Genomic DNA, 25088 nt, shown 5'->3' with positions numbered 1-25088 from the left:
GCTAAATGTTGGGTTTTTTTGTTTTTTTCATGATCAAGTCAGCTTTATTCCAGAGATTCAGGGATGGTTCATAAATGTTTTAAAGAAATAGTTTGGATGTTGGGGTGCAAAGTATGAATTGCTCTTGACCATGTGTGGATTGGGGATTAGGATTAGAATTCAAGGCACAAGAAAGGGGTAGGATAAAGGCTCACAGGCCTTTTTATCAGAGTGAGTAAGCCACGTCCCATGAGCCTTGACCACTGCCTGCTTTTTCCAAACAAAGTTTGATTGGAACACTGCCACACTTAACTCAGTCAAGTGCCGTCTTGCTTCTTCCTATCGACCATTTAGCCTACTCAGTCATAAATGTTTACAGGATCTGGCCCGTTAAGAAGGAAAAGTTTTGTTGGGGGAGGCAGGAGGAGAGATTGTGCTTCACTAGATGAGATGTCAGAAGGTTCTCTATTTCTAAAACATACATTCCTGAATATACTCTGATTTTTCTAAAGAAACACCTACACCTCAGCGGAAAGGCCTTCGTTCAAGTGCATTGCGGCCAAAGAGGCCAGAAACACCCAAGCAGACTGGCCCTGTTATTATTGAAACCTGGGTAGCAGAAGAAGAGCTGGAGCTGTGGGAGATCAGGGCTTTTGCTGAGAGGTAATCCAAAGGTTAACTCCTCTTCAGACGTTTTAGTGCTTCAGAAGCAGAGAATTCTCATTAATAGTCCGTTTTGGTACATTCTGGCTAATTTTACTTCAGCTTTTAATTTTATGTACTAGCTATGGATAATTTATTAAGGTTCTGTTTTCTAACTTTTGATGTTATACCTCAGTTCCTTTTAATTAATCTTTTTAAAATATTTGCATACAAGTTTCTAATTAACGTTTATCTTTAAAATGGAAATAGATCTGTGCTTTTGTATAAGGTATTCCTTTTTTTTTCTGCAGAGTGGAGAAAGAAAAGGCACAAGCAGTCGAGCAGCAGACTAAGGTCAGTTAAAGAAGGTGGTGGGGGATCAAGGCCGGGACGGGGAGCCACCATGGGCCACTGGACAGCAGCCAGATTCAAGCACGGCAGATGCCCAGGGATTATATATTCATGATGGATATTTTTCAAATGTACTTCATATTTCATTGCTTGAAAATATCTCTGATACATGAAAGTATGATAAAATTTCTATTTATTACCATTAATTTTTTGGGTAGGTTCCAGAAATTTTTTCCTGGCAAATTCAAATGTGAACAACTCTGTAGTCTATGCAAAATCAGCTGTGCCAAGGGGCTGAGTTTGTTATAATGCATGATAGTGAGACTTGATATTTTTTGGCATTTCCATATGGGAAACATATTTGAAATTGAAAAGATGCTTATTTCTATTGAACATATATACTTAAAGGATACAGATAAGAATATATTTAAAATCACACATTCTACAAATCTATAGCATTTACAAAATTTTATAAACTCACTTAATATTAATTCTGTAACCCAAAGTTTTTGATCCAAGGTTCTTTTTTCTTAAGTTTTATTAAGTATTTTTCAAATTCTTACATATCTTTCAGTTTACTGTAGATCTTTCTCTTCACTTAAAATTTGAGAGAACAGCCTTTGGATTCTGTACATATTTCTGTCATGGACAATTTCTTGGGAATCAAAAGCATTTGTCCTATTAACAACTGGCTGGTTGCTTTGTTTTTCGTTTGATAGGTGTATTTTCTCATCTCTAACATACCTAATGTCGCATCTGTATTTCTTTTCAAGTAGCACTTTCGGTTTTGAGGGCATATCCTCTCAGTAAATCAGTATTCAATATGTATTCTGTTTCTTTGCTTCAGTCAGATGACATCTCTAAGCATGCAAAACTGAACAACTTCCCTTCTGATAAATGAGCATCTGTATGAAGTACTTTACATTATCATCAAGTACATGGGCTGTGTGCAAAAAATAGTCCAGAAATGGAATTTGGTCTTAGTAGAGTTTGGTTTTGTCTTGTGAGACAGACACTGTATTACTGTAACTCAGACTGGCCAGAATCTCATTATGTAGCCCAAGCTGTCCTCAAAGTCCTCTCTCATTTTCCCATGTGGTAGGATTACAGGCATGAGCCATCCTGCCCAGCTCTTGTTTGTTGTTTTGGGACAGAGTGTCACTGTTTATCTCAGGCCATCCTCAAATTCAGGATGGCGATCCTCCTGTCGTACCCTCTTGATTGGATCTTAGTGGACTTAATCACACCTCCATTGTGAGCTAGCACTGTGCCCTAAGGTCATTTGTACAACCTGTCTAAGCCTAAGTTTGCTCACCTTTAGTGACTACTGGTGATATTTTTATTTATCTCTTTTGTTTTTGTTTGGGTTTGATCTGGGTTGTTTCTTAGAGACGGTTCTGCTATGTAGCCCAGGTTGAATTCTCAGTCTTCCTGGCTCTACTTCCTGAGAGCTGGGCCTACAAGTGTGCCTACCACACCCAGTTCTTTATTTTATCTTCAATTTTTTCTTGCATTGCTGAGTACTAAGCCCAGAACCTTTAATGTGCTAGGCAAGCACTCTACCAACTGAGCTACACCCCTAGTAACCCTGTGGTTTTACAAAGATTAGTCCCTTGAGTATAAAAGACTCTAACGTACTTTTATGAAAAAATTCTTGAATTGCATAGTGTATAAAGTAATCCTAGTACTTGGGAGCCTGAGGCAGGGACCCGTTCAAGACCAGTCTGAGCTATATAGTAAATTCCAAGTCAGCTTGGGCTACAGATTGAGACCCTGTCTACAAACAAACAACAAAGTCTCAAAATAGTTTTGCAGTTTTCATCCTGCTTGATTGCATGTTTGCCAGCTTGAATTGTTTAGAAAATACCATCATGTTGTTTAAGAGTCGATAATCCGAGCTCCCAGAATACAAGAGAAGCCCCGTACTTTCTTTTGGCTAAGTCCACACTGAGCAGCATGGTGTTCTGTCTCTAAAATGACTCAGCTTTGTCGTCATGCTGAAAACTGAGTATTGGATAGACAGAACATTTTGATGGTTTTAATTTTTTTGTTTGTGAACAAACTTATGGTATAGAGACTTCGAAATAGTACCTTTGTGAAGAAATTCAGGGGTAAATTTGCATGGGCATATCGTCTCTGTGGAAGTTAGACATCCCGGAAATCCATGCAGTTTCTTAGGGTGCTGGTATTGTGGCTGGACTTTGGGCAGAAAGGCATTTTTTGATTTAGAACACTTCCACTTCCATCCTCCCCCTGCCTTGTATAGAAGCGGTTGGAGCAGCAGAAACCTGCAGTCATCGCAACCTCTACCACATCCCCAACAAACAGTACAACCAGCACCATCTCTCCAGCTCAGAAAGTTATGGTGGCTCCACTGAGTGGCTCAGTCACCCCTGGAACTAAAATGGTCCTTGCTACCAAAGTTGGATCTCCAGCCACAGTCACATTCCAGCAAAACAAGAACTTCCATCAAACCTTTGCCACATGGGTGAAGCAAGGCCAATCCAATTCAGGTACCATGACTAAACAAGACCATTGTTTTCCGTCACAGAAAACATCGTTAGCCCTTTCCCTATGGAAATGCACCATTTCTTGAAGCTGTGAGGCTGGTTTGTTACAGGTGCTGTCCATGATATTCTGTAGCACTGCTGCTTATCCGTCCTTTCACCTCAACATCCACAGAGTGCACTTGCTTAGAGAGGAATGTTTTATTAAGAATACAAATGAGCCACATTTCATGCGTTGGTGCCCTCCCTAGACATCACTATGCTGCTGGTTATTTTAAATCTAAAGTTTATTAAATGTCTTATACCCCATTAGCCACCAGCACAGCCGCCACATCTGCTACCACCATTGCCAGCACAGGTCAGACGTTCCAAATTACAGGCAATCCCGTCACTGTGGCAGGAAAAGTAATTACCAAACTGCCACTTCCTGCAAACAGCAAGATTGTCGCTGTAAATGTGCCGGCAACACAAGGAGGTAAGGGAAACGTGAAGAGTTTGAGTTCACATTCGCCAGATCATACTGTCACCATTCTTCATTCCCTCTTCACTGATTCCGTCGTCAGATCGCACATTCTGTGTATCCCAGTATGAATCCCTGCCACACATAGTTTCTCCTCAGAAACCAAGCAACATGTCCTGCTTTTCCTCAAAGGGATGATTGTTCATGCCTTCTTCATCTTTTTTTAAGGCGTTGTCCAAGTACAGCAGAAAGTTCTGGGCATCATTCCATCAACTACAGGTCCAAGTCAGCAAACCTTTACTTCATTCCAGCCCAGGACAGCAACCGTCACGATTAGGCCTAATGGCTCAGCCTCTGGAGGAACCACCACCACCTCACAAGTAAGAGTTCTTTGCAGGCTGTCTGTTTTGGGGTGTTGAGCACATCAGGATGATGTGTTAAAATGACTTCTCTCAGCATTTATCCAGCTAATTTTTCTTCCCTTTGGTTGGATCTATGAAGAAGTACCAATTTGGAAAAAATTGATTTTTAAAAAAAAATATTTCTGATAAGTATTGCTGATACAGGATATATTTTAACATTTGGTATAGTTTGTGAATAGTTATTACTTGCCAGTGTTTTCTAAAGAAAATTGTACATAAACCAGTGGAAGGAAATATGGTGTCCATCCCAAAGAAATAGAATTAGGCTGGAGAGATGCTCAGTCATTAAGAGCACTGGATGCTCTTGCAGAGGACCTGGGTTCAGTTCCCACCACCCACATGACAGCTGACTCCAGCTCCATGGGATCCATCCCCTCTTCTGGTATCCATGGGCATTGCACACATGGTATACTATGTACGTAAAACACATGCACAGAGAAAAAGAAATAGAATGAGATGCTCCTCCTTAGCGCCTCCTGCCCCATCACAAGGTCCTTCTCTCTGTTCCTTAGTAAATGTACTTGCTCTGCTAAGTGAACAGCAAAGAAGGAATGGGAAAAACGAGAGAGACAGAGACAGAGAGAGAACGAGAATAAAAAATGCTTCAGTTGATATGTGCACATATGAGAGACATTTCATTGGTACCAGTATTCTGGAGATAATTGAAGACTGCGGTCTTGAAAATGTTTGGACTGTAATAGGGAATTGAAGTGCTCTCTTTAGTCTCCCTTTTTCCTTTTTTTTTATATATCAGATCATTACTAGTCATAGTTGGTTACTTTCTGAGCTCCTTGGCATCTGAGCATGGATATAAAGTCATCAGGTAGATTTCAATGATAATGGTTTTCACATCTACTAATTATTAAGGAGCAAATTTTTATGCTTTGAAGAATTTTTTTAATCATACTTTTAAAAAAATTTAATTTTTTATTTTATGTGTATGCGTGTATTGCCTGAATGCACCCGTGTTGTGCAGCGCCCAAGGAGGAGAGAAGAGGCTGTCAGTTCCCCTGGAACTAGAATTAGGGAAGTTGTTAGCTGTATGTGGGTGCTGGGATTCAAACCTGGGTCTTCTGCAAGAACAACCAGTGTTCTTAACTGCCGAGCCATCTCTCCAGCCCTACTTTCTTAAATTTTTAATAACTGCATTAATAGAAGCTTTTCACTACAGCTTTAACATATTCAGACAAGTGGGTGCAAGTTTCTAGGTTCACAGTTGAATTAATGTAGTTGAACTCAGTATAAGCCCTGTAAGACATAAAATTGGATGTCTCCCTTCTTAACTATGAAAGAATATTTGGTTCCTCGTTTGATTTATTACTTTTTAGGTTATAGGAGTCAACATTTTTCTTGAGCCAGAGTTACAAAGGACAGGGACACCTTCTAGGTCTTCTTTCCTTGTAGTCTGACAGCTGCTCTCGTCAATGGAGAGGAATTTCATTTGATCTCATTTGAATGAAAGTTTCCACTTTGAGAAGTCTGTCTTTATACCAAAACTTAATATAGTTTGAATGGTCATGGAGAAGGCTCTCTGCCACTTCTGTAGACTTTGTACCAGTATAAAATGTTTAATGATCTTGTATTCTAAGTCTGTTGTACTTTAGAATTTCTGAAGCTGTTTAATTCATTGTCCTTTGTGTTGTTCACAGGTAATCACAGGGCCTCAGATCCGCCCTGGTATGACTGTGATTAGAACTCCAATCCAGCAGTCGTCACTAGGAAAGGCAATTATTCGAACGCCTGTGATGGTGCAGCCAGGTACTCGTGCCTTCACTGTACCATTATTACCTAGGCAACCCGTGGAGATCTGCAGTTATCCTATATTTAGCATTCTGTATATTAAAAAATACCACCAGGCATGGTGGTGCACGCTTTTAATCCCAGCACTAGGGAGGCAGAGGCAGGAGGATCTCTGAGTTCCAGGACAGCTGGGGCTACAGAGAGACCCTGTCTCAAAAAGACACCCCCACCCCACCCCCGCAAAAAAAATTTCTCATCTGTTGTGGGATGCATCCAATATCCACTTCATTCTTGTCTTTGCCAAAAAGTTAAATTCATGTTTACTTACAAACTGTAAAAGAAATCTCTAAGAAATATAATACGTAAAGTTCCTATCACTGCCACATTAAAAGTTGAATACTGTAGCCTAGGGATGTAGCTCAGTGGTGCAGCTCTTGCTTTGCGTTTACAAGACCCTGTGTTTAAACCCTGGCACTAGAAAAAAAGTTGAATATTAAAGTTGATTAAAACTCCTGAAGTACCTGTACATATTTATGAGAAACATCCTAAAACTACTGGAAAAGGTATAAAAAATAAAAAGCTATGCAAAAACACTTACCACAAAGGCTATAGGAAGGAAGAATGAGGGGAGGGAATTCAGTGTTGGCACTAGCCTATGCCACAGAGTGAGACTGTCTTACAAAACACCCTCTCCCAGCTCCCGAGTAAAACTAGAGAGAACGAAACTGGAGAAAAGAAACAGAAAGAAAGCAGTTTCTTTGTGCATGCTTAGAATTGAGCCCAGGATCTTGTATGTTTAAGACCAACACAAGCCCCTCTACCACTGAGCTACATTCGTAGTCCTTGGGGTTTTTCTTGTTTTTGTTTTTGTTTTTGTTTTTGTTTGGGGGCAGTGTCTCATCTTGTAACTCCAGCTGGCCTTAAACTTGATATTAACCAACTTGTTAACCTCACACCTCTACTATTAGAATCCTGGGGTCACAGTTGTACACCACTACTTGAGGCTTGAATTTGCAATTTAATGATATTCCCAAGATAATGTGCATTAGATTATCTTAGTAATCATCATATGATTCATCATTACCAGTCTGTTACCTGTGTTTATGGTGCAGTATAGCAAAACTAGATGATAAACTAAAATGATATCTTTTCATGTATTTCCCCCAAACTGTAGCGCATGGATACTTGGAGTCCAGAAGCTCTCAAATTTAAAGCCTCCCAGCACCCTAAATATCGTGAGACACCTTGAGTAAACAGATGAGAATTACCCCCAAAATTTATAAAGAGTAGTAATGGAAAATATTCCTTGCAGATTTAAGTTGTATCATAAAGCCACCAAAGTTAGGAGCATTGTTCCCAGGAAACCATGCACATAGATGCGTTTATAAACCATCATATTTTAGAATTTAATGCATGTCAAAGAAAGTATTATCGTGAATCACTAAATCTTCCTGGAATACTTGGCTTATACTTCTGACAAAGAAAACCCCAAGACGTAGCTGATGAGAGACTGCAAGAATGTACTAGAGCCCTGTAAGCAGTAATGGAGGGTGGGTGGGCTGGGGGAGTCAGATCATTAAAAATATTTATGGGCTTAGAAATAAAATTGAAAGACAGATGACAGAGTAGGGAAAGTACAGTATTAAGAAACATCTTTTGTCAGGTGTGATGCTATATTCCCTTAATCCTGGTGCTTGGGAAGCATAGGCAAGTGGATATCTGTGAGTTCAAGGCCAGCCTGGTCTACATAGAGTTCTAGGCTGTGCAGGGCAAAGTGGAGAATGAGCAGACAATGTAGAAACATTCACGATTGAGACAGCACAGATTTTAATGCTCATTCTTTCTGGGTAGTGAGAAGATTCAGGCAGTGAAATACTGTGACATTCTGATTGCTAGAGTCATTCAGGGTTTGAGACTGGCCATCAGAGGTAGTGAGCATGTGCATTGGTGTGCCTTTTTTAACATTGGTTCATTACATTGCTGCAACAAGCTTAGTAATAGTTTTGGAAAATGTAGTCTAAGGAAACGTTTTCAAGCAAGGATTTCAACATGCAAGTTTATCAAGGCAATAAGGGAAAGTATTCTAAATATCAAAGAACATTCACCTTCACCTGTTTACAAAACATTTCATTATTAAAGAAATTTAATATCTATACATAAGTACTCACAGAAAGAAAAAAGACAGGAAATACACATCTTGAAAAATTTAATGTTCCTCATTGATTAGTAAGAGTCTAAATGTTAAGGTACCTATCAAGTAATTGCTCTTCCCATCAGGGGAGGGTGTCGACTTAACCTTTTTATTCCTATTTATTTGGGGGGAGATGGTTTTGACTTGACATTTTAGACACTGTCTCATATATTGCTCAGATTGGTCTGGAATTAATTATATAGCCCAGGCTGGCCTCAAACTGTGTCATTCCTCCCAGTTCGGCTTGCTGGGTGCCGCAGGGATTTCCGTCTTCAGCTTAAGTCCAGTGATCATTTAATGAACAGTCGCTGTGAAAGTGTTGAGCTTGCTGTGCTTTCTGCCCTCCTGCTTCTCCCAAACCACCTGTCTAATAGCTGGAAGAGAAGCTTGTGTGTGCGTGAGCACAGCCACCCAGCATATTTTTTAAATATCTTGCCAGGTGTGTTATCACATCTGTAATCCCAGCAGTAAGATCAGAAGTCAAGGTCCTCAACTACAAAGAGTTCCTAGACATGAGTCCCTATCTCACAGAATAAAGTCAAAAGAATTCTTTTCTCCAGTAAAATTCAAGTAGAATTCAGTACCTATGACCTTTTCAGTCTAATGTTAAGAAAAAACAGCTTCACATGACATGTTTTGTACTCTGTGATGCATTCTCTGTCACTTTGACTTTGTTGTTTCTTTACTGTGGATAGTTGAGCTAGATAGCATTTGTCCATGAGCAGAGGAGAAATAGACGAATTGCCACCCAGGCAGGTCCTTTGGCTGTGATCCTATGTTTGGGTTATTGGCATCCAAGTATCTGTTTGAAGACTGAAATGAGGTGTATTCATCTGAAGTGCCAAGCATGTTTAATTCAAAGTGTGCTAAGTGCATGTGAGCAGTAAGGTTGTCTTGCTCCTTCTGCAGGGGCTCCCCAACAAGTGGTGACGCAGATCATCCGAGGACAGCCTGTTTCCACTGCAGTCTCTGCCCCGAGTGCGGCTTCCTCATCACCTGGGCAGAAAGCCTTAACTCCAGGAACACCAGCTGGTACTCTACCGACTTCAGCCCCACCGACCCCTCGCCCCCAGCAAGGGCAGGTGAAGCTTACCATGGCTCAGCTCACTCAGTTAACACAGGGCCACGTAAGTAACTTTAACTTGAGAGGCAGTCTTACTTTTTTTTTAGTCTTTTTAAGACAGGGTCTCTGTAGCCCCAGCTGTCCTGGAACTCATTATGTAGGCCAGGCTGGCCTTGAACTCACAGAGATCTACCTCCCGAGTGCTGGGATTAAAGGCGTGTGCCACCACACCCAGCTTAGTGTTACTATTTTTGCTATAAGTTTACATTTGATCTTAGGCAAAAGGCCAAGAAGTGATTACTGTAAGCTTTTTTTTTTTTTTTTTTAAGCTTATATTTGGTTTTCGTTTACTTTTTTGTTTTGAGACAGGGCCTCACTATGTAGCCCTGAATGGCCTGTAACTCCCTGTGTAGACCAGCCTCTGTTGCCTGAAGGCTGGGATTAAAGGCATGTACCACCATGGCCGACATCTCACATATACCTGTAGATTTTAAACTTTTTTTTTTTAATTTTATTTATTTTTATTTTATGTGTATGTGTATATTGCCTTCATGTATGTAAGTGCACCTGTGTCGTGCCTGTGGAGGACAGAAGAGGCTGTCGGATCCTCTGGGACTGGAGTTACAGACAGTTGTTAGCTGCCATGTGGGTGCTGGGATTCGAACCTGGGTCTTCTGCAAGAACAGTCAGTGTTCTTAACCACTGAGCCATCTCTCCAGCCCCTAAATTTTTTTCTTAATATTGATTTTATGTGTATGTGTATTTTATGTGTGTACCCATGCCATGCAATGCCCTCAGAAGCCAGAAGAGTCCCTGGAACTAGAATTACACTGTTGATAGCCACCATGTTTGTGCTGGGATTTGACCCCATTCCTCTGCGAAAGCAGCCAGTGCTCTTAACCCCCTACTCTCCAGTAGTAAATTCTAAAATATACTTAAAGAAGTTTCTGCCTTCTGGAGTCCAACAAGAATATTTATTGGCAGGATATAATGTCCACTATCTGTAGTCCTTTAGATTGGAAGCTATACCAATGAAAAGGGATAACTTTTTCAACTACCAAATTTTTTTTTATTAGTTGGCCACTTTTCATAGGAAAAACAAAATTTGGGGGCATTAAGCCGATTGCTTGGAAGTTACAATATTATTGTCTAGTCTTCCACTGTCAAAATCCCAAGTTCCCTGAAGCCCACTTTTTGCGGCTCTTCACATCCTGAGTTTTACCATGGCATATGATAACAACCACCAGTAATAGCTATGGTTTTTTTGTTTATTTGCTTGTTTTCAGACAGGGTCTCTCTATAGCCCCAGCTGGCTTGGAACTCCCTATGTACACCAGTGTTGATCTTACAGATATTCACCTACCTCTGTCTCTGCCTCTGCTTCATTGGGTAAGCCAACCATGTCCATCTAATGACTATGTCACTATTAAAGGGAAAGAGGATTTGCCTCGTGTACAACCTGATATCAAAACTTATGCTGGGGCTGGAGCTACCTCAGTGATTAAGAGCACATAGTGTTCTTCCAAAGGACCCAATATACATTCAGCAAAAACAGTCATACACATGAAATTAAATAAAAATCCTAGATGAAATATTTTAAAAAGCCAGGTGTGGTGGCTCATACCTTTAATCCCAGCACTTGGGAGGCAGAGGCAGGCTGATGGATCTCTGTGAGATCAAGGCCAGCCTGGTCTACATAGCAAGTGCAAGGCTAGCTGGGGCTACAAGGAGACCCTGCCTCAAAAAGACCAAAAATAAATAAAAATGAATAAATAAGGCAGAGAGTTGTAAAGCAAGACAGTGTTATCCTCTCAGCTCCACATGCACACAAATGGGTGAGCACAAACACATAGACACACTAAAAAAAAAAACAAATGAAAAATTTAAAACAGGAATTAGCCATATAGCTCAATTGGTAGAGTACTTAATGCAGTATGCACAAAGTCATGGGGTTTGATCTGTACACTGGATCAACAGGTATGCTGGTGGCATGCCTTTAATCCCAAACATAGACTGCTGTACAGAACATACAGAGAATTAATGTAGGGGCTGAGGAGATGGCTCAGTGGGGAAAGTGCTTGCTCTACAAGCCTAGTGACCTAAGTGAAGCTCCCCAGCACCAGCTAGGCATTGTGGCACCTGCCTTTAATCCTAGGCCTTGGGAGACAGAGGCCCAGCCTGGTCTAGTAGGGAGTTCCAGGCCAGATGCCTCAACAATTAAGAGTACTTGCTGCTCTCATAGAGGACCCAGGTTTAGTTCCCATCAACTATATGGTGGCTCACAAGAGTCTGAAAGTCCAGTTTCAGGGGTCTGATGCCCTCCTCTGACACCAGGTACTCATATGGTCCATAATACACATATATATTGGCAAGACACTATTACATGTGAAATAATGAATGAATGAAGTGCAGAATTTGGAATATAGCTCAGTGGTAGAGCACCTACCTAGCAGGTATGGGTCCCTACATTCTGTTCCCAATACATTCCCTACACACACAAAAACACACAGAGAGACGGGGGTGGGGAGAATAAGAATAAGGAAGAACAACAGCAAAAGGAGCAGACAAGGAGCTGGAGAGATAACTGAGCGGTTAAGAGCACAGAGTGCTCTTTCATACTACCTGGATGAAATGAATTTAGAAAGAAGAAATTTAAATGTCCATCACCAAAACCAGAATTTAACAGAATGAAATTTCATGCATAGCCAGTAAGTGTTACTTGCTTCACCCACTTTGGAAACCCCCTGGGCTTCCTGATCCTGTGAGCACCAGAGCATATGGATACAAGTATTCATAGCAGCACTGTTCATAAGAGTTAGTAACTTAGAAACAACCAAAATGCCTATCTGGTAATTTAGACAGTCAAGTGTATCATTACTGATACAACAGAAATGAGCTATGCATTGCTGCACAGACTTACAGAAATGACTCTCACTGATAAAATGGTGAGATAGTTTAAAGCAAATAACATTATGATTCCATTTGTGAAATGTTCAAAAACAGACTGGGTGTGGTGGCACTCACCTCAAGAGGCAGAGGCAGGTTATCTCTGAGTTCAAGGCCAGCCTGGTCTATGTAGAGAGTTCCAGGCCAGCCAAGAATATAGTGAGACCCTGTATATTAATCTGTTAATTTTAAAATTTAGAAATAGGCAAAATGAGCTAGCTACACTGTATAGGGATACAGGGCTCTTTCATTCCTTTGAGAACGGCCATTGTCATCATTCTACATGAATATTGCTTCCAGTGTGCAGATTCCCAGTGACCACAGAAAGATAAGACCCTCAGCAGTACATGCAATGAGGTACAGTGTTATAAAAGAGAACACAGTGTCTGCTCTACAGAAAAGAGTTTTAGTCAAGACACATTGCATGGGGATTCCTGGGTGCTGCTGTGATCATCAGACTGGTGGTATTTGTGTAGTTTTGAACATACACAAGAAGGATATTTTTTAGAAAAACAAAACTCGGTATTCCTTAAGTGACTCAAGTATATGGAGCTCAGTACAGACATCATAGGCCTAGGCCATGGAGAGTTTTCAGTTTGTTTTTACTTTGGCTTCCTAATTCTTTGTCACATACTTGGTCTTGACAGTCAGATTTGCTGAATAAATAGGATTTGGGCAGAAGAGACAGTAGTTGAGCTCTCTTTCTGGTCCCCGTTTTTGTAACTACTTGCACCTTAGTAGTTCTGACTTCCAGTTGTCGTGTTCTGTTTCTGAACCTCTAAGAAAGTACAGCTGCAGTTCAGGGGCAAAGTGCTCTCTCAGCTCCAGCTTGTAGAAGAGGCCTCAGATTCTAGTTCAACACCACACAATACTTACACTTCTGCACATGTGCACACAGACCCCAGGAAATTTGGTACATACTGAGAGGAGGAAAAAAGGAGCAAGCACTGGACAACTCAGTTCTAATTCTCACACCTTACTTCTGGTTATGGGAAATTTTTTCATTTCTTTTCCTGCATTTAAAGATTGAACTCGGAACCTTGTAAATGCTAGACAAGTACAACTCCGAGCCCTTGTTGTATTTTGTTTTGTTTTTTTAATGTGTATAAATGTTTTGCCTGCTTATGTAAGTGCACCACATGCGTGCAGTGCCCATGGAGGCCAGAAGAGGGCGTTGGATCCTCTGGAACTGGAGTTACAGATGGTTGTTTGCCACCACGTGGTTGCTCAGAACCAAACCAGGGTTCTCTCTGCCAGAGCAACCAGTGTTCTTAACCACTGAGCCATCTCTATCCTCGGCCCTTGTTTTTTTGTATGTTCACGATAGCCTTGAACATCTGTGCCACCAACATGGTTAGGACTTGACTTTTCTGAATTTCTTAATTGGGAATAAATAATTGTATAGTAACTAATATTTGCTCTGCTACTTCCAAGTCTTCAGTCTACGTCAGATTGAGATGAGAGACAACATATGTAAGCGCTTTTTGAAAATTACCAAATGGGGCCTGGAGAGATGGCTCAGCAGTTAAGAACACTAACTGTTCTTGCAGAAGACCCAGGTTCAAATCCCAGCACCCACATGGCAGCTAACAACTGTCCATAACTCCAGTCCCAGGAGATCCATCAACCTCTTCTGTTCCCTGTGGACATTGCATCACACAGGTGCACTTACCTACATGCAGGCAATATACGAATACACATAAAATAAATTAATAAATAAAATAATTAATAAATAAAATATTTTTAAGAAAAAGAAAAAATTACCAAATAATGTGAATATAGGATGGTATAAAGTAATAATGTGGGTGTCAGGTGCGGTGGCTTACACCAACAATCCTAGCAGTTGGGAGATGGAGGCAAGGGGATCAGGAGTTCAAGGCCAGCCTTGGCTATGTGAGACTCCATCTAAACTAAGAATTTTGACTGGGCATAACAGCAGATGCCTAAACTCCTTGTACTCAGGAGGCAGGAGGATCACTGTCTGGTGAAGGTCAGCCTGGTCTACATAGTGAGCTCTAGATTTTTCTGGGATTCTTATTGGAGCTGGAGAGAGAGCGCGCAGTGGTTAAGAACACCGACTGTTCTTGCAAAAGACCCGAGTTTAAATCCTAGCACCCATATGGCAGCTAACAACTGTCCGTAACTCCAGTTCCAAGGGATCTGACAGTCTTCTGCAGGTATTGCACAACAGGGATGCACTTACCTACATGTAGGCAATACACGCATACACATAAAATAAAAATAATAAATAATTTTTTTTTAAAAAAGTGACTTAATCACACACACATAAAAATAATCAATTGAAATATAAGAATTTTGATCTGAGCATGGTGGCCATCATCTATGCTACCTGTACTTAGGAAGCTGATAAAAGAGGATTGCCTGAATCCAAAGCCAGCTTAGGCTACATAGTTAATACCAGGCCGTGATGGGCTACAGTATTTGTCCCTGTCCCCCCGACCCCCACCTACTTACCAATCTCTGTCTCTGTCTCTCATAGAAGCCACATCACACTTTTGGGCAGGGGCAAGGATATTTTTGAGGCAGGATTTTTTCTATAGCCTGGGCTGACCTCACACTCCTGAGTGCTGGGATCAATACCTACTCAATACCTTTAATTAATTTTTATTTGATTTTATATGTATGAGTGTACTGCCTGCATGTATGTAAGTTCACCCATATCGTGCAATGCCTGCAGAGGTCAAAAGAGGGCACCAGGCCCCTGTAACTGGAGTCACAGGCAGTTGTTACCCACTTGTGGGTGCTGAGAATTGAACCCAGGTCCTCTGCGAGAGCAGACAGTGCTCTTAACCACTGAGCCGTCCAGCTCTCTAACTCCTCAGTGTTTTTATTTTATAAATGGATTAAACTGATTCTGGAGAAGTGATAGCTTGTAGATAGGTACCTGGCTATTCTTGTGGGGAATTTTGACTGAAACTCTGAATGTTAATGTTTTTTCCACTGTGCAACATAAATACCCTTACTTTAATTTATCTAAGATTTTCTGGTATTATCACATTGACACTCACATGTGTTAAACGATCTTTATAGTGCTGGTGAGATGGCTTTTTGGTTAAGAGAATGCACTATTCTTCCAAAGGACCGTAGTTCAACTCCCTGCAACCATGTTGGATGGTTCACAACCACCCACAACTCCAGCTCCTGGGAATTTCTACTCTTCTAGCTTCCATGGGCACATATCCACATATAAACATAATTCAAAATAAAAATACTAAAAAATTTTTAGCACTCAAGAGGCAGAGGCAGGTGGATCTCTGTGCATTCAAGGCCAGCTGGTCTACGTAGCAAGTTCTAGGCCAACTAGGGCTACAGGGAACCCCTGTCTCAAAAGGACCAAAAATAAGTAAAATAAAAATGTTTTTGAAGACGATCTTTCTAGTGTAAATGATTTAATAAAAACGCTTTACAACTTGGTGCTTTGAGCACCATGTGTTACATGTTGAACACTTTTTCCACAGGGTGGCAATCAAGGTTTGACAGTAGTCATTCAAGGACAAGGTCAGACAACTGGACAGTTGCAGTTGATACCTCAGGGGATGACTGTCCTCCCAGGGCCAGGACAACAGCTCATGCAGGCTGCAATGCCCAATGGTACCGTCCAGCGATTTCTCTTCACCCCACTGGCGACCACAGCCACAACTGCCAGCAATGGCACCACCGTCTCTACTACAGCAGCAGGTAGAAAATTCTCTGTTGCCATTGTTCCTGGGCTCACAGAGCAAGTAGCCAGTACTGTTCTCCAGGAGAGTACTCCTCGGCTGGCAAGCCTCATGCCTTGTTCTTAGGTTCTCTGCACACTCCCCACCCCACAAAAAAAATAGCATAGAAAAGGGGAGCAAAATAATGGATACCATGATAATTGGGCCTACACATTCCTTGCCAGCCTCCGTAGAATCCTGGAGGTGAGTTCAGGGAAGGTAAACCCATCTAGTAGCTCATAACTGTGGTTGAAAGCTACAGGCCCAGACCACTTTGTCACCCTCCTCCTACATGCCATAAAAAAGTGAGGCTTGATAGAGTCTGTCTCAGAACACCTAGCCTTACTTTGAAAGTTCTGGAGTGTTGGAGAAGATACAGAGAGCATCCAGAAAATGGTTAAAGCTGGGTTCCCCAGCCCAGCAGAGTCCTAGCCTAAGTGTGCCTGAGTGGAAGGCTTACATCTTCTCTACTGAAATACACAATTCTCAGCTTGAGAAAAATCCCTTCAGCCTCTTCCCTGACTGTGGCCTTCCATTCTAAAGTCAGGGAAGTCATTGTGTCTCCTTTTCACAGGTTCAAGTGAACAAAAACAGAGTAAACTACTACCCCAGACCCAAGTGCAACCAACCAAAACCTTGGCACCAGCTCAGCCATCGAGTGTGAGCCCTGCAGAGGCCCAGCCACAGACTGCTCAGCCTGCAGTGCAGCCCCAGCCCCAGCCCCAGCCCCCAGCTCAGCCTGAAGTCCAGACCCTGCCTGAGGTCCAGACCCAGACAGCTGTCTCGTCCCATGTCCCTTCTGAAGCACAGCCCACCCAAGCACAGTCATCCAAACCCCAAGTGGCAGCACAGTGGCAGCCTCAAAGCAGTGTCCAAGGACAATCTCCTGTTCGTGTCCAGAGTCCGCCACTGACTCGAATACGTCCATCAACTCCATCCCAAGTGACTCCTGGACAGCAACACCAGGTTCAGACTACAACCTCACAGCCGAGTCCACTTCCACCCCCTGCATCTCTGCAGACACCTTCCCAAGGCCAACCACAGTCTCAGCCCCAGGTACAGTCTTCAACTCAAACTCTTTCGTCAGGACAAACGTTAAATCAAGTTACTGTTTCGTTCCCATCCCATCCTCAGCTACAAATACAACAGCCGCAGCCCCAAGTCATTGCTGTGCCTCAGCTGCAACAAGTCCAGGTTCTCTCTCAGATCCAGTTGCAGGTTGTGGCTCAGATACAGGCTCAGCAAGGTGGTATGCCCCAGCAAATCAGACTGCAGTTACCTATTCAAATTCAGCAAAACAGTGCTGTGCAAACTCACCAGATTCAGAATGTGGTTACAGTGCAGGCAGCCAGTGTGCAAGAGCAGTTGCAGAGGGTTCAGCAATTCAGGGATCAGCAGCAAAAGAAGAAGCAGCAACAGATAGAAATTAAGCATGAACACATCCTCCAAGATTCTAACCAAAGTGAAATCATTCAGAAACAGGTAAATTTATTAAGTCAAAGCAGCATGTTCAGTAGCTTAAATTATTGTGCTGTGCAGTAGACTTAGTGGTTTGGTTGTGTTAGGTTTCCTAAATGAGCCAAAGTCATTGGTGGCTAAACTTAGAAGAGGCAGTGAGTGGACCACAAACATTGCTTGATGATGCTGGTTTGGAACTCCTTACTGGACATTCAGTGTCAGTGCTTATTAGAAACCACCTTTTTCTGGGGAGAACTAAGATGAAAAGGTTGGAAGCCTGAGTTTAAGTATCACTGATAGAAAACTTAGAAGTTTGACCGAGTTGTCAAGGCCATTTTCAGACATCACAGTGATTCATTTGATGTTATTTGCAATTGTCATTCTTCATTTGCCTGTGGACTGAGCACACTTTAGGCAGACTGAATTCATTTGCATTACTTTCCACACCTTTGTAAAAGTGTTTTAAACCCAAATTTCTATAACCATGTGAGGTGGTAGCATGGAACAAGGACACCTTGGAGTAGCTTCTGAGTGGAGTCAGTCACTTTAGATGACCTAGAATTGCACTAAAGTCACATTCTGTCATATGGTGAGGTAACCTGTAGCATGCCCCCTCAGCATGAGGCCATAGCATAGGTAGCATGTAGGCTTCATGTTACCACCATTCTGTCCTCTGAGCTGTAACCGCATTAAAACTCCTCTCTTTCTAGCCATACAAGATTATTACGATTAAATGAGGTCATGTGTTTGATTGTAAAGATGTAAGTTCTTCTTCCTATAAAATTGAACTCATGTGACTTGTTGAAATGCATGATTTCCCAGCTCTCAGTGTCTACTGAGGATTGTTCCAGTACCTGTCTGTCTTCCAGATCTTTGTATGGGGCAGGGAACTGTCTAAAATCAACACCCAGAAGGCAACATGATGGGTCAAAGCCTTTGGAAATGAGAGTTGGGTGAAAAGTTAAGCTGTGTTACTTATTATTTAATCTCAAACAAGTTTTTTGTGTGTGTGTCTTGGTTTTCATTTGACAAAGTCTCCCCATGATTCAGTGTTACGATGAAGAAAAGATCATGTCAGGTGCTTGGCTTCATTCAGTGCCCAGCACAGGGTGAGCACCTGGGACACCTAGCAGCTTGAATTCTTTTTATTATTTGTACAAAATTCTTACCATTTCTTTGAAAACTGGTGTATGCTGTTCCTGTGTACTGACTTGTGTTGGTTATAAAATGTGCACTTACAGATTTGTTCTGTCCTAAAGGTGGTGATGAAACACAATGCTGTAATAGAACATTTAAAACAGAAAAAGACCATGACTCCAGCTGAAAGAGAAGAGAATCAAAGGTAGGGAGAGACACAGGCACTCGAGTGCTGAGCTTTGGTTTTCTTTCATCGGCATTCAGTGGTAGTTGCTCTTAATAGGTTGGGTCACTTTTTGCAACTTTGCAGTCGCAGTTAGTTTGTCCATCATCTGGAGGGACGTAGAAGATTCATGTCTTAAACCTTTCAGAATGAAACTCGCAGCATTTCATAGGTTGTGTGTTTTTCTCTAGAATGATTGTCTGTAACCAGGTGATGAAGTATATTTTGGATAAGATAGATAAAGAAGAAAAACAAGCAGCAAAGAAACGGAAGCGTGAAGAGAGTGTGGAACAGAAACGGAGCAAGCAGAATGCTAGCAAGCTCTCTGCTCTGCTCTTCAAACACAAGGAACAGCTCAAAGCTGAGATCCTGAAAAAGAGAGCACTCCTGGACAAAGAGCTGCAGGTCGGAGTGCAGGTGAGGCGGGCTTCCTCTCCTCGCTGTCCAGTGCTTAGCTGCTGCTTTTATTCATCATTGCCTCTTTCTTGTTATTTATTTTTGGTTATACCTAAAGTTTCAGCTTATTTTCTAGAATTTACCTGTGTGTGTGTGTGTGTGTGTGTGTGTGTGTGTGTGTGTGTGTGGTGTGCAGAGTAAAAAGCATGGGTGTCTTTTGAAACAAGGCAGAATTTTGCTATCCAAGGAAAGCTTTGCATTGTGTTCTGTAAACCAATTTGAAGGCTAATTGATTCATTTTCATTCATTCAGATGTTTTAGGGCTCTATTGGGTCTAGCTTTTATTGCTTGTGCCGTAGCCTTGCCATAAGTAATCAGGAAAAGGTTTCATAAAACAGAAGACTGCAAAATAATGGTAAACTATGAAAATAAGTGCCCATTTATAAAGACAAAAGTTTCCTAACTTGCAACTCATCCTGTATGCTTGCCTAATCTATTTAGCTATTCATACGGGTCTTTGAAAGAGAAGTAGGCTATCAAAAACATCCCATAAGGTATCCTATTCAAACAGTTCTATAACTTAAACCCTAGCAATCTTGCTACTGAACTCAGAAACCAAACAACACCAGCTAACCAACTATCAGCTTTATTAGTTAGCACCTCTTCTAGCTGTTGTGTTAGCCCAAGAGAAAGAAACAAGAACTGCACGAAAGAAAACAGACTTGTCATTATGTATGAGATGACTGTTACATTGATTTCCCCAGAGAAACCATGTTAAACTTTGTGAGAGAACTGAGTCAGGTTGCCAGCTTCAGCATAAACACTGGAACGACAGTAACTGCCCAGTATGATGTGTGAGACAGCCACTAGCTCACAGCAGAATCAGAAAAGTTAAAATATGACCTTACACTTTAAACCTGATACAATTTGGATGGATGAAAACATTAAGTATAGAAAGGAAACTGCAAAGCTGGGTGTGGTGGCGCACACCTTTAGTCCCAGCACTGGGGAGGCAGAGGCAGGCAGATCTCTGTGAGTTTGAGGTCATCCTGGTCTACATAGCGAGTTCCAGGCCATCTGGGGCTACAGGGAGACCCTGTCTCAAAAAGACAAAAAAAAGGAAAAAGAAAAGAAAAAAACATTGAAATACTGAAAGAAAATCACGATTCCCCATTTTTGAAATTTTGGAGTGAAAAAACCACCCCCAAACCGAAGACTGGGGTGTACCTCAGATTATGGTGTGCTTGACTAATGTGCACGAAGATCTATACCAGACATAGTGGTTCACATCTGTAGTCCTAACAGGTAGAGGCAGGAGGATCTGAAGTTCAGGGTCGTCCTCTCATACATAGCAAGTTGGAGGCAAGTCCAGATACATGAGGCCTTGTCTAAAAAGAAAAAAGAGATTCAAAGTCCTCAAATCAGCATTTAAGTGTGGCTGTGTGTATTATGGCTGTGTTTGTCATCGTTAGTGTGTTTCTCATTTATTTTCTTTTTATCCCTCCCCCTCTTTTTTTCTGTCTTTGAGCAGCAGGCTTTTACTATATAGCCCTAGCTGCATCAGCCTCTCTGAGAACTGAGATTTCAGGCAAGGGCCCCCAGGTCCAGCCTTGATGTGTTCTTCAAGGGCCAGGAAGATAAAAGTATGTGACCACTGTAGCATCTTGACTTCGTTGGTGTTACTAAAAGCCATTTCATTGTGGTTCACACATAATTTAGAAAAATGAAACCAAATTATTTTCTTCCCTAGGAAGAAATTCATTTGCCATTTTAAATAAAGAAGGAGGCAGTTTGCTTTACTAGCTTGAGTTTTTGTGATGTGGGGTTTTTATTGGTTAGACCATTGGGGATCTATCCAGGGCCGTGTACATGCTAGGGAAATACTTTACAGCTGAGCTGGCCCTTGGTCTTCAAGACAGAGTCTTGCTGTGGTCTTCCTGTCCTGAAACTTGTTGTATAGCTTGGCTTGGCTGAAACTTCTCCTGCCTCTGCATGGGAGTGCTAGGATAATGAGTGTACCACAAGGCTAAGAGTCACAATCACCTCCCTTTCTGTATATGTGGGAGGGGGTATTTGAAGGCTTGGGTGGTTGAATTTGTTTGTTTTGAGACAGGGTCTTACTCTGTTGCCCTTGCAGACCTCAAACTCACAGTCCTCCTGCCTCTGCCTGACAAATGCTGGAATCATAAGAATTCACGCCGTACTTAGCTCCATCTCTACACTTAATATTAAAATGTTCAACTTTGGGGCTTTTGTTGTTTTGTTTTTGTTTGGGGAGGGTTTTTTTTTTTTTAGATAGAATCTCCATATAACCCCAGTCGACATAGAACTTCCAGCATAGACCAGACTGGCCACAATCTCACAGAAATCCACCTGACTCTGCCTCCTGAGTACCTGCGCCACCATGCCTAGCTGGTTGTGTCGTTTTCATTTTTATTTAGTGTGAATATGAGTGTAACACACATGCTAGGGCATGTGCAATTCAGAGGACAACTTCTCAGAATTGGTTCTTTCCCTCCTACCATGTAGGTGCTGGGGGTTGAGCTCGGGTCATCAGGCTTGGTAGCAGCTGCCTTTATATACTGAGCTGACTCACTAACCCTAGAAAACTCTTTTTAGGAAATATAGGCTGTCTAAATTGCTGTCTTGTAAGTCTCTAACATTTTGGAAGGAAAGTATAATTTAGAAGATGGTTTCGGAATATTCTAAATTATGAAAATTTATATCTTACATTTTAAGAAATACATTGACTGATTATTCATACAATGCTTCTTCATAGATGCTATCAGAGTGGTTTTTCTTTGGGGTAATACAAATTTTCATAATTTCCAAGAGTAAGTTGTAGTACTACATTAGAAGTATGTCTGAAAGGTATTAAACATTAAATGGTCAGGATTTTTAAATTATTTATTTAGTGTTTTTGAGGCAGCGTCTCCCTGTAGCACCAGCTGGACTGAAACTTGATATATAGACCAGGCTGACCTTGAATTCAGAGATCCACCTGCCTCTGACTCCTGAGTGCTGGGATTAAAGGCACATACCACCACGCCCAGCCTAATTTTTTATTTTTACTTTATGTATATGAATGTATACATATGTATGTATATAAGTTCACTATGTGACTACAGTGCCCACAGAGGCCAGAAGAGGGTATTGGATCCCCTGGAACTGGAGTTACCAATGGTTGTTAGCCACCATGTGGTGCTGGAAACTGAACTCAGGTCATTTGTAAGACCAGCCAGTGCTCTTAACTGCTGAGCCATCTCTCCAGTCCCAGAAATTTGTATGTGTGCATGTGTATGTGAGCCACAGCATATATGAGGAGGCCAGAGGACAACATTCAGAGGTCAGTTCTCTCCTTCCACCTTATTGAGGCAGGGTTTCTCTTGTTTCTGCCTGCCTGTGTGTTCTAGGCAGATGGTAGGTAAGGACAGTTGAGGCTCTGCCCTAATTAGCTGCTGGAATAACAGGAACAGATCTAGGCTCAACAGAGGACATTCTTTCTAATCCATCAAAACCATTGTCTAACAGCTTTACAGTTGTTGGATAATTATTTTCTGTTTCTGATTGTTTTACTTGTGCTTAAGGCACAGTAGGAAAGCTCTTGTATACAGTCACTAGAATTTTGTCCATCAGGCTAAGATGCTACTTGGCAGGTGTCAGTTATGTCCTGCCTAGGTTGTGCATTTACACAACTCTGATGATCATCTTGTCCTCAATTGACCACAGGAAGAGCTGAAGAGAGACCTGAAAATGAAGAAGGAGAAAGACATGGCGCAGGTGGTGCAGGCCAGTGCAGCAGCACCCACACCCCCGGTGACCGTGGTGCCAGCAGCACCCCCAGTGCCTCCTCCTTCTCCTCCCTCGGCACCCGCTCCACCACCCCACCCCACAGCCCTGCCACCTGCATCTTCCCAGAAGAGGAAGCGGGAAGAGGAGAAGGACTCCAAGTCTAAGAAGAAGAAAATGATCTCCACTACCTCAAAGGAAACTAAGAAGGACACAAAGCTTTACTGTATCTGTAAAACGCCTTACGATGAGTCAAAGTGAGTAGATCTTTTGGGCTCTACTTTTTCTCAGGTTAGCTGCTAAACGAACAGTGTGCTGGTTGGTAACGGTGTGAACGGAAGTAAAGCAGTGAGGGTGGTGAGCTCTGTCTGTAGTCTTGCTGTAGTTCTTAACCTTGACAGTAGTGTAAAAGATGATGCTGCGCACACTTACGAGTCTTGTTTTCCTTTATCATATTCTTTTCTGTCAAAAACAAGCTTTCTGTGGCTCCTTTGCATTCTCAGAACTCTCCTCTGTGGATTAACTCCTAGATGCCAGTACCACCACTGAAGGAGGCATTGTCCAGCCATCCACCCCAGCCCTGCTGGCCTCCTTTCTAGGCTTTCCAAACCCTGACTCCCCTCCGTGTGAGGATGGCACAAAGGCTTCATCTGATTGGTTCTGTTTTTTGTTTGGGGTTTTTTTTTCCCATTGTGATCATCCTCCCTCCCTTTTTAAAAATTGGGGCACTGAAACACTATTTCTGTCATAGTTCCCACTCATTGGAAACAAAAGCCAAAAAATACATTGTGTTCCCTTTACCCACTTTGCAAGTTTGGCATTCAAAAATGTCATGAACATGACAGCTGGAAGCTGTTTTGACAGTTGTGACTTGTATTTGGTGAGGTAAACAAGATTTTAGAGCTGTTAGTTCATAAATAGAGTTTCTTTGTGTGTGTGTCATTACTATTATTCACTGAAACATTCAGCTTCTATTTTAAACATTAAAACATAGGCCAGCTTTTTAAAACCAAAAGTAATCAGTTTTTTCAGTATCAAAAAGTTTAATTGTGCTTTTTAAAAAGGAATGATGATTTATAATTAGGAATGCTTAATGTCTACCTGAGTGGGTGCCTAATGCACCAAACAGTATTGTGGTTCCTAACAATGTGTACGTGGCAACACGGAAGCTGCTCTGCTGGTGCTCCCTAAATCACCAGCTGTCTGCAAATGTCAGCTAAGCTCTGCTGGTGAGGGCTGTGTGGAGCTCAGCAGAGCAGTGTAGACATCGGCACTTTCCATTGTCTTGCCTCATTGGTAATTGTCCATACTGTAAAAATTGGCACCTGTGAACTAATGTTTTTTTTTTTCCCATAGTCCAGTGCAAGTAAGTGTGCCTCACTTTAAGCAAAACATATTAAATGGTTCCTCAAACAAATCAGAATCTGGGTGCTTTATAGAAAGGACTGCTTTGGGCTGGCACAAAGTGTGCAGTCCACAGAAAGTCATTTGGACACAGCTTGGGATACTTCTGCTTAAAATGAGGTACACATGTACATGTGCTCATTCTACTGAGACTGCCTTATTATTTTCTGGACAGTTCATATTTTTTTTAGTTTGTCATTGGCATTTCAGCATACCAGGTTCATTCACTCCCTGATTTAGTTGGAGTAATGTAGTCAGAGTGTTTCTGTCACCTCTCAGCCCAAACCATGCTAGTTACTAGATTAGTCACTAGATTCTAGTAAGAATGAAAAACCTGAGCCGTGAACTTAGTTCCAGAGCACATAGCCCACGTTGGAGAGGCAGCATACCAAAACACACCAGTAGATCCCCACTGAGACAGAGGTTGTGAGGATCCTAGTTCAGAAAAGAAAGTCCCTGGTGACAAGTTGAACCATATAACTGTATATTATTCCCTCAAATTCATCAGTTGGAAATGTTGAACCCACTTCCATTCCTCTAGGTGGATCTGTCTACTCAAGGCAACTTGGTAGAGCAGAAGATGCCGGTGGTGGCAGCAGGGCCAGCCTGGCTGCCTGTGGGTTACATGGGCTCTCACCATGTCGGTGTCATGCAGTCCTAC

At 41.9% G+C, this 25088-nt stretch overlaps 1 protein-coding gene across 2 annotated transcripts in view; it reads left to right on the top strand.

The window, feature by feature from the left end:
* Bptf (bromodomain PHD finger transcription factor) overlaps nucleotides 1–25088 on the top strand; it is a 128540-nt gene that overhangs the window by 90409 nt on the left and 13043 nt on the right. For both annotated transcript variants that reach the window (XM_008841615.3, XM_008841614.3), the window contains 11 exons: nucleotides 492–642; nucleotides 933–975; nucleotides 3239–3485; nucleotides 4168–4319; nucleotides 6011–6119; nucleotides 9202–9419; nucleotides 15781–16000; nucleotides 16595–17076; nucleotides 18738–18820; nucleotides 19030–19255; nucleotides 22964–23280. In XM_008841615.3, coding sequence (XP_008839837.1) covers nucleotides 492–642; nucleotides 933–975; nucleotides 3239–3485; nucleotides 4168–4319; nucleotides 6011–6119; nucleotides 9202–9419; nucleotides 15781–16000; nucleotides 16595–17076; nucleotides 18738–18820; nucleotides 19030–19255; nucleotides 22964–23280 — 2248 coding nt within the window. The remainder of the gene's footprint in view (nucleotides 1–491; nucleotides 643–932; nucleotides 976–3238; nucleotides 3486–4167; nucleotides 4320–6010; nucleotides 6120–9201; nucleotides 9420–15780; nucleotides 16001–16594; nucleotides 17077–18737; nucleotides 18821–19029; nucleotides 19256–22963; nucleotides 23281–25088) is intronic.

Source organism: Nannospalax galili, unplaced genomic scaffold (assembly GCF_000622305.1).
Source record: "Nannospalax galili isolate Female #2095 unplaced genomic scaffold, S.galili_v1.0 scaffold661, whole genome shotgun sequence".
Lineage (NCBI taxonomy): Eukaryota > Metazoa > Chordata > Mammalia > Rodentia > Spalacidae > Nannospalax > Nannospalax galili.
Note: the sequence above shows the minus strand (reverse complement) of the source record. Positions and strands in the feature narration are given on the sequence as shown.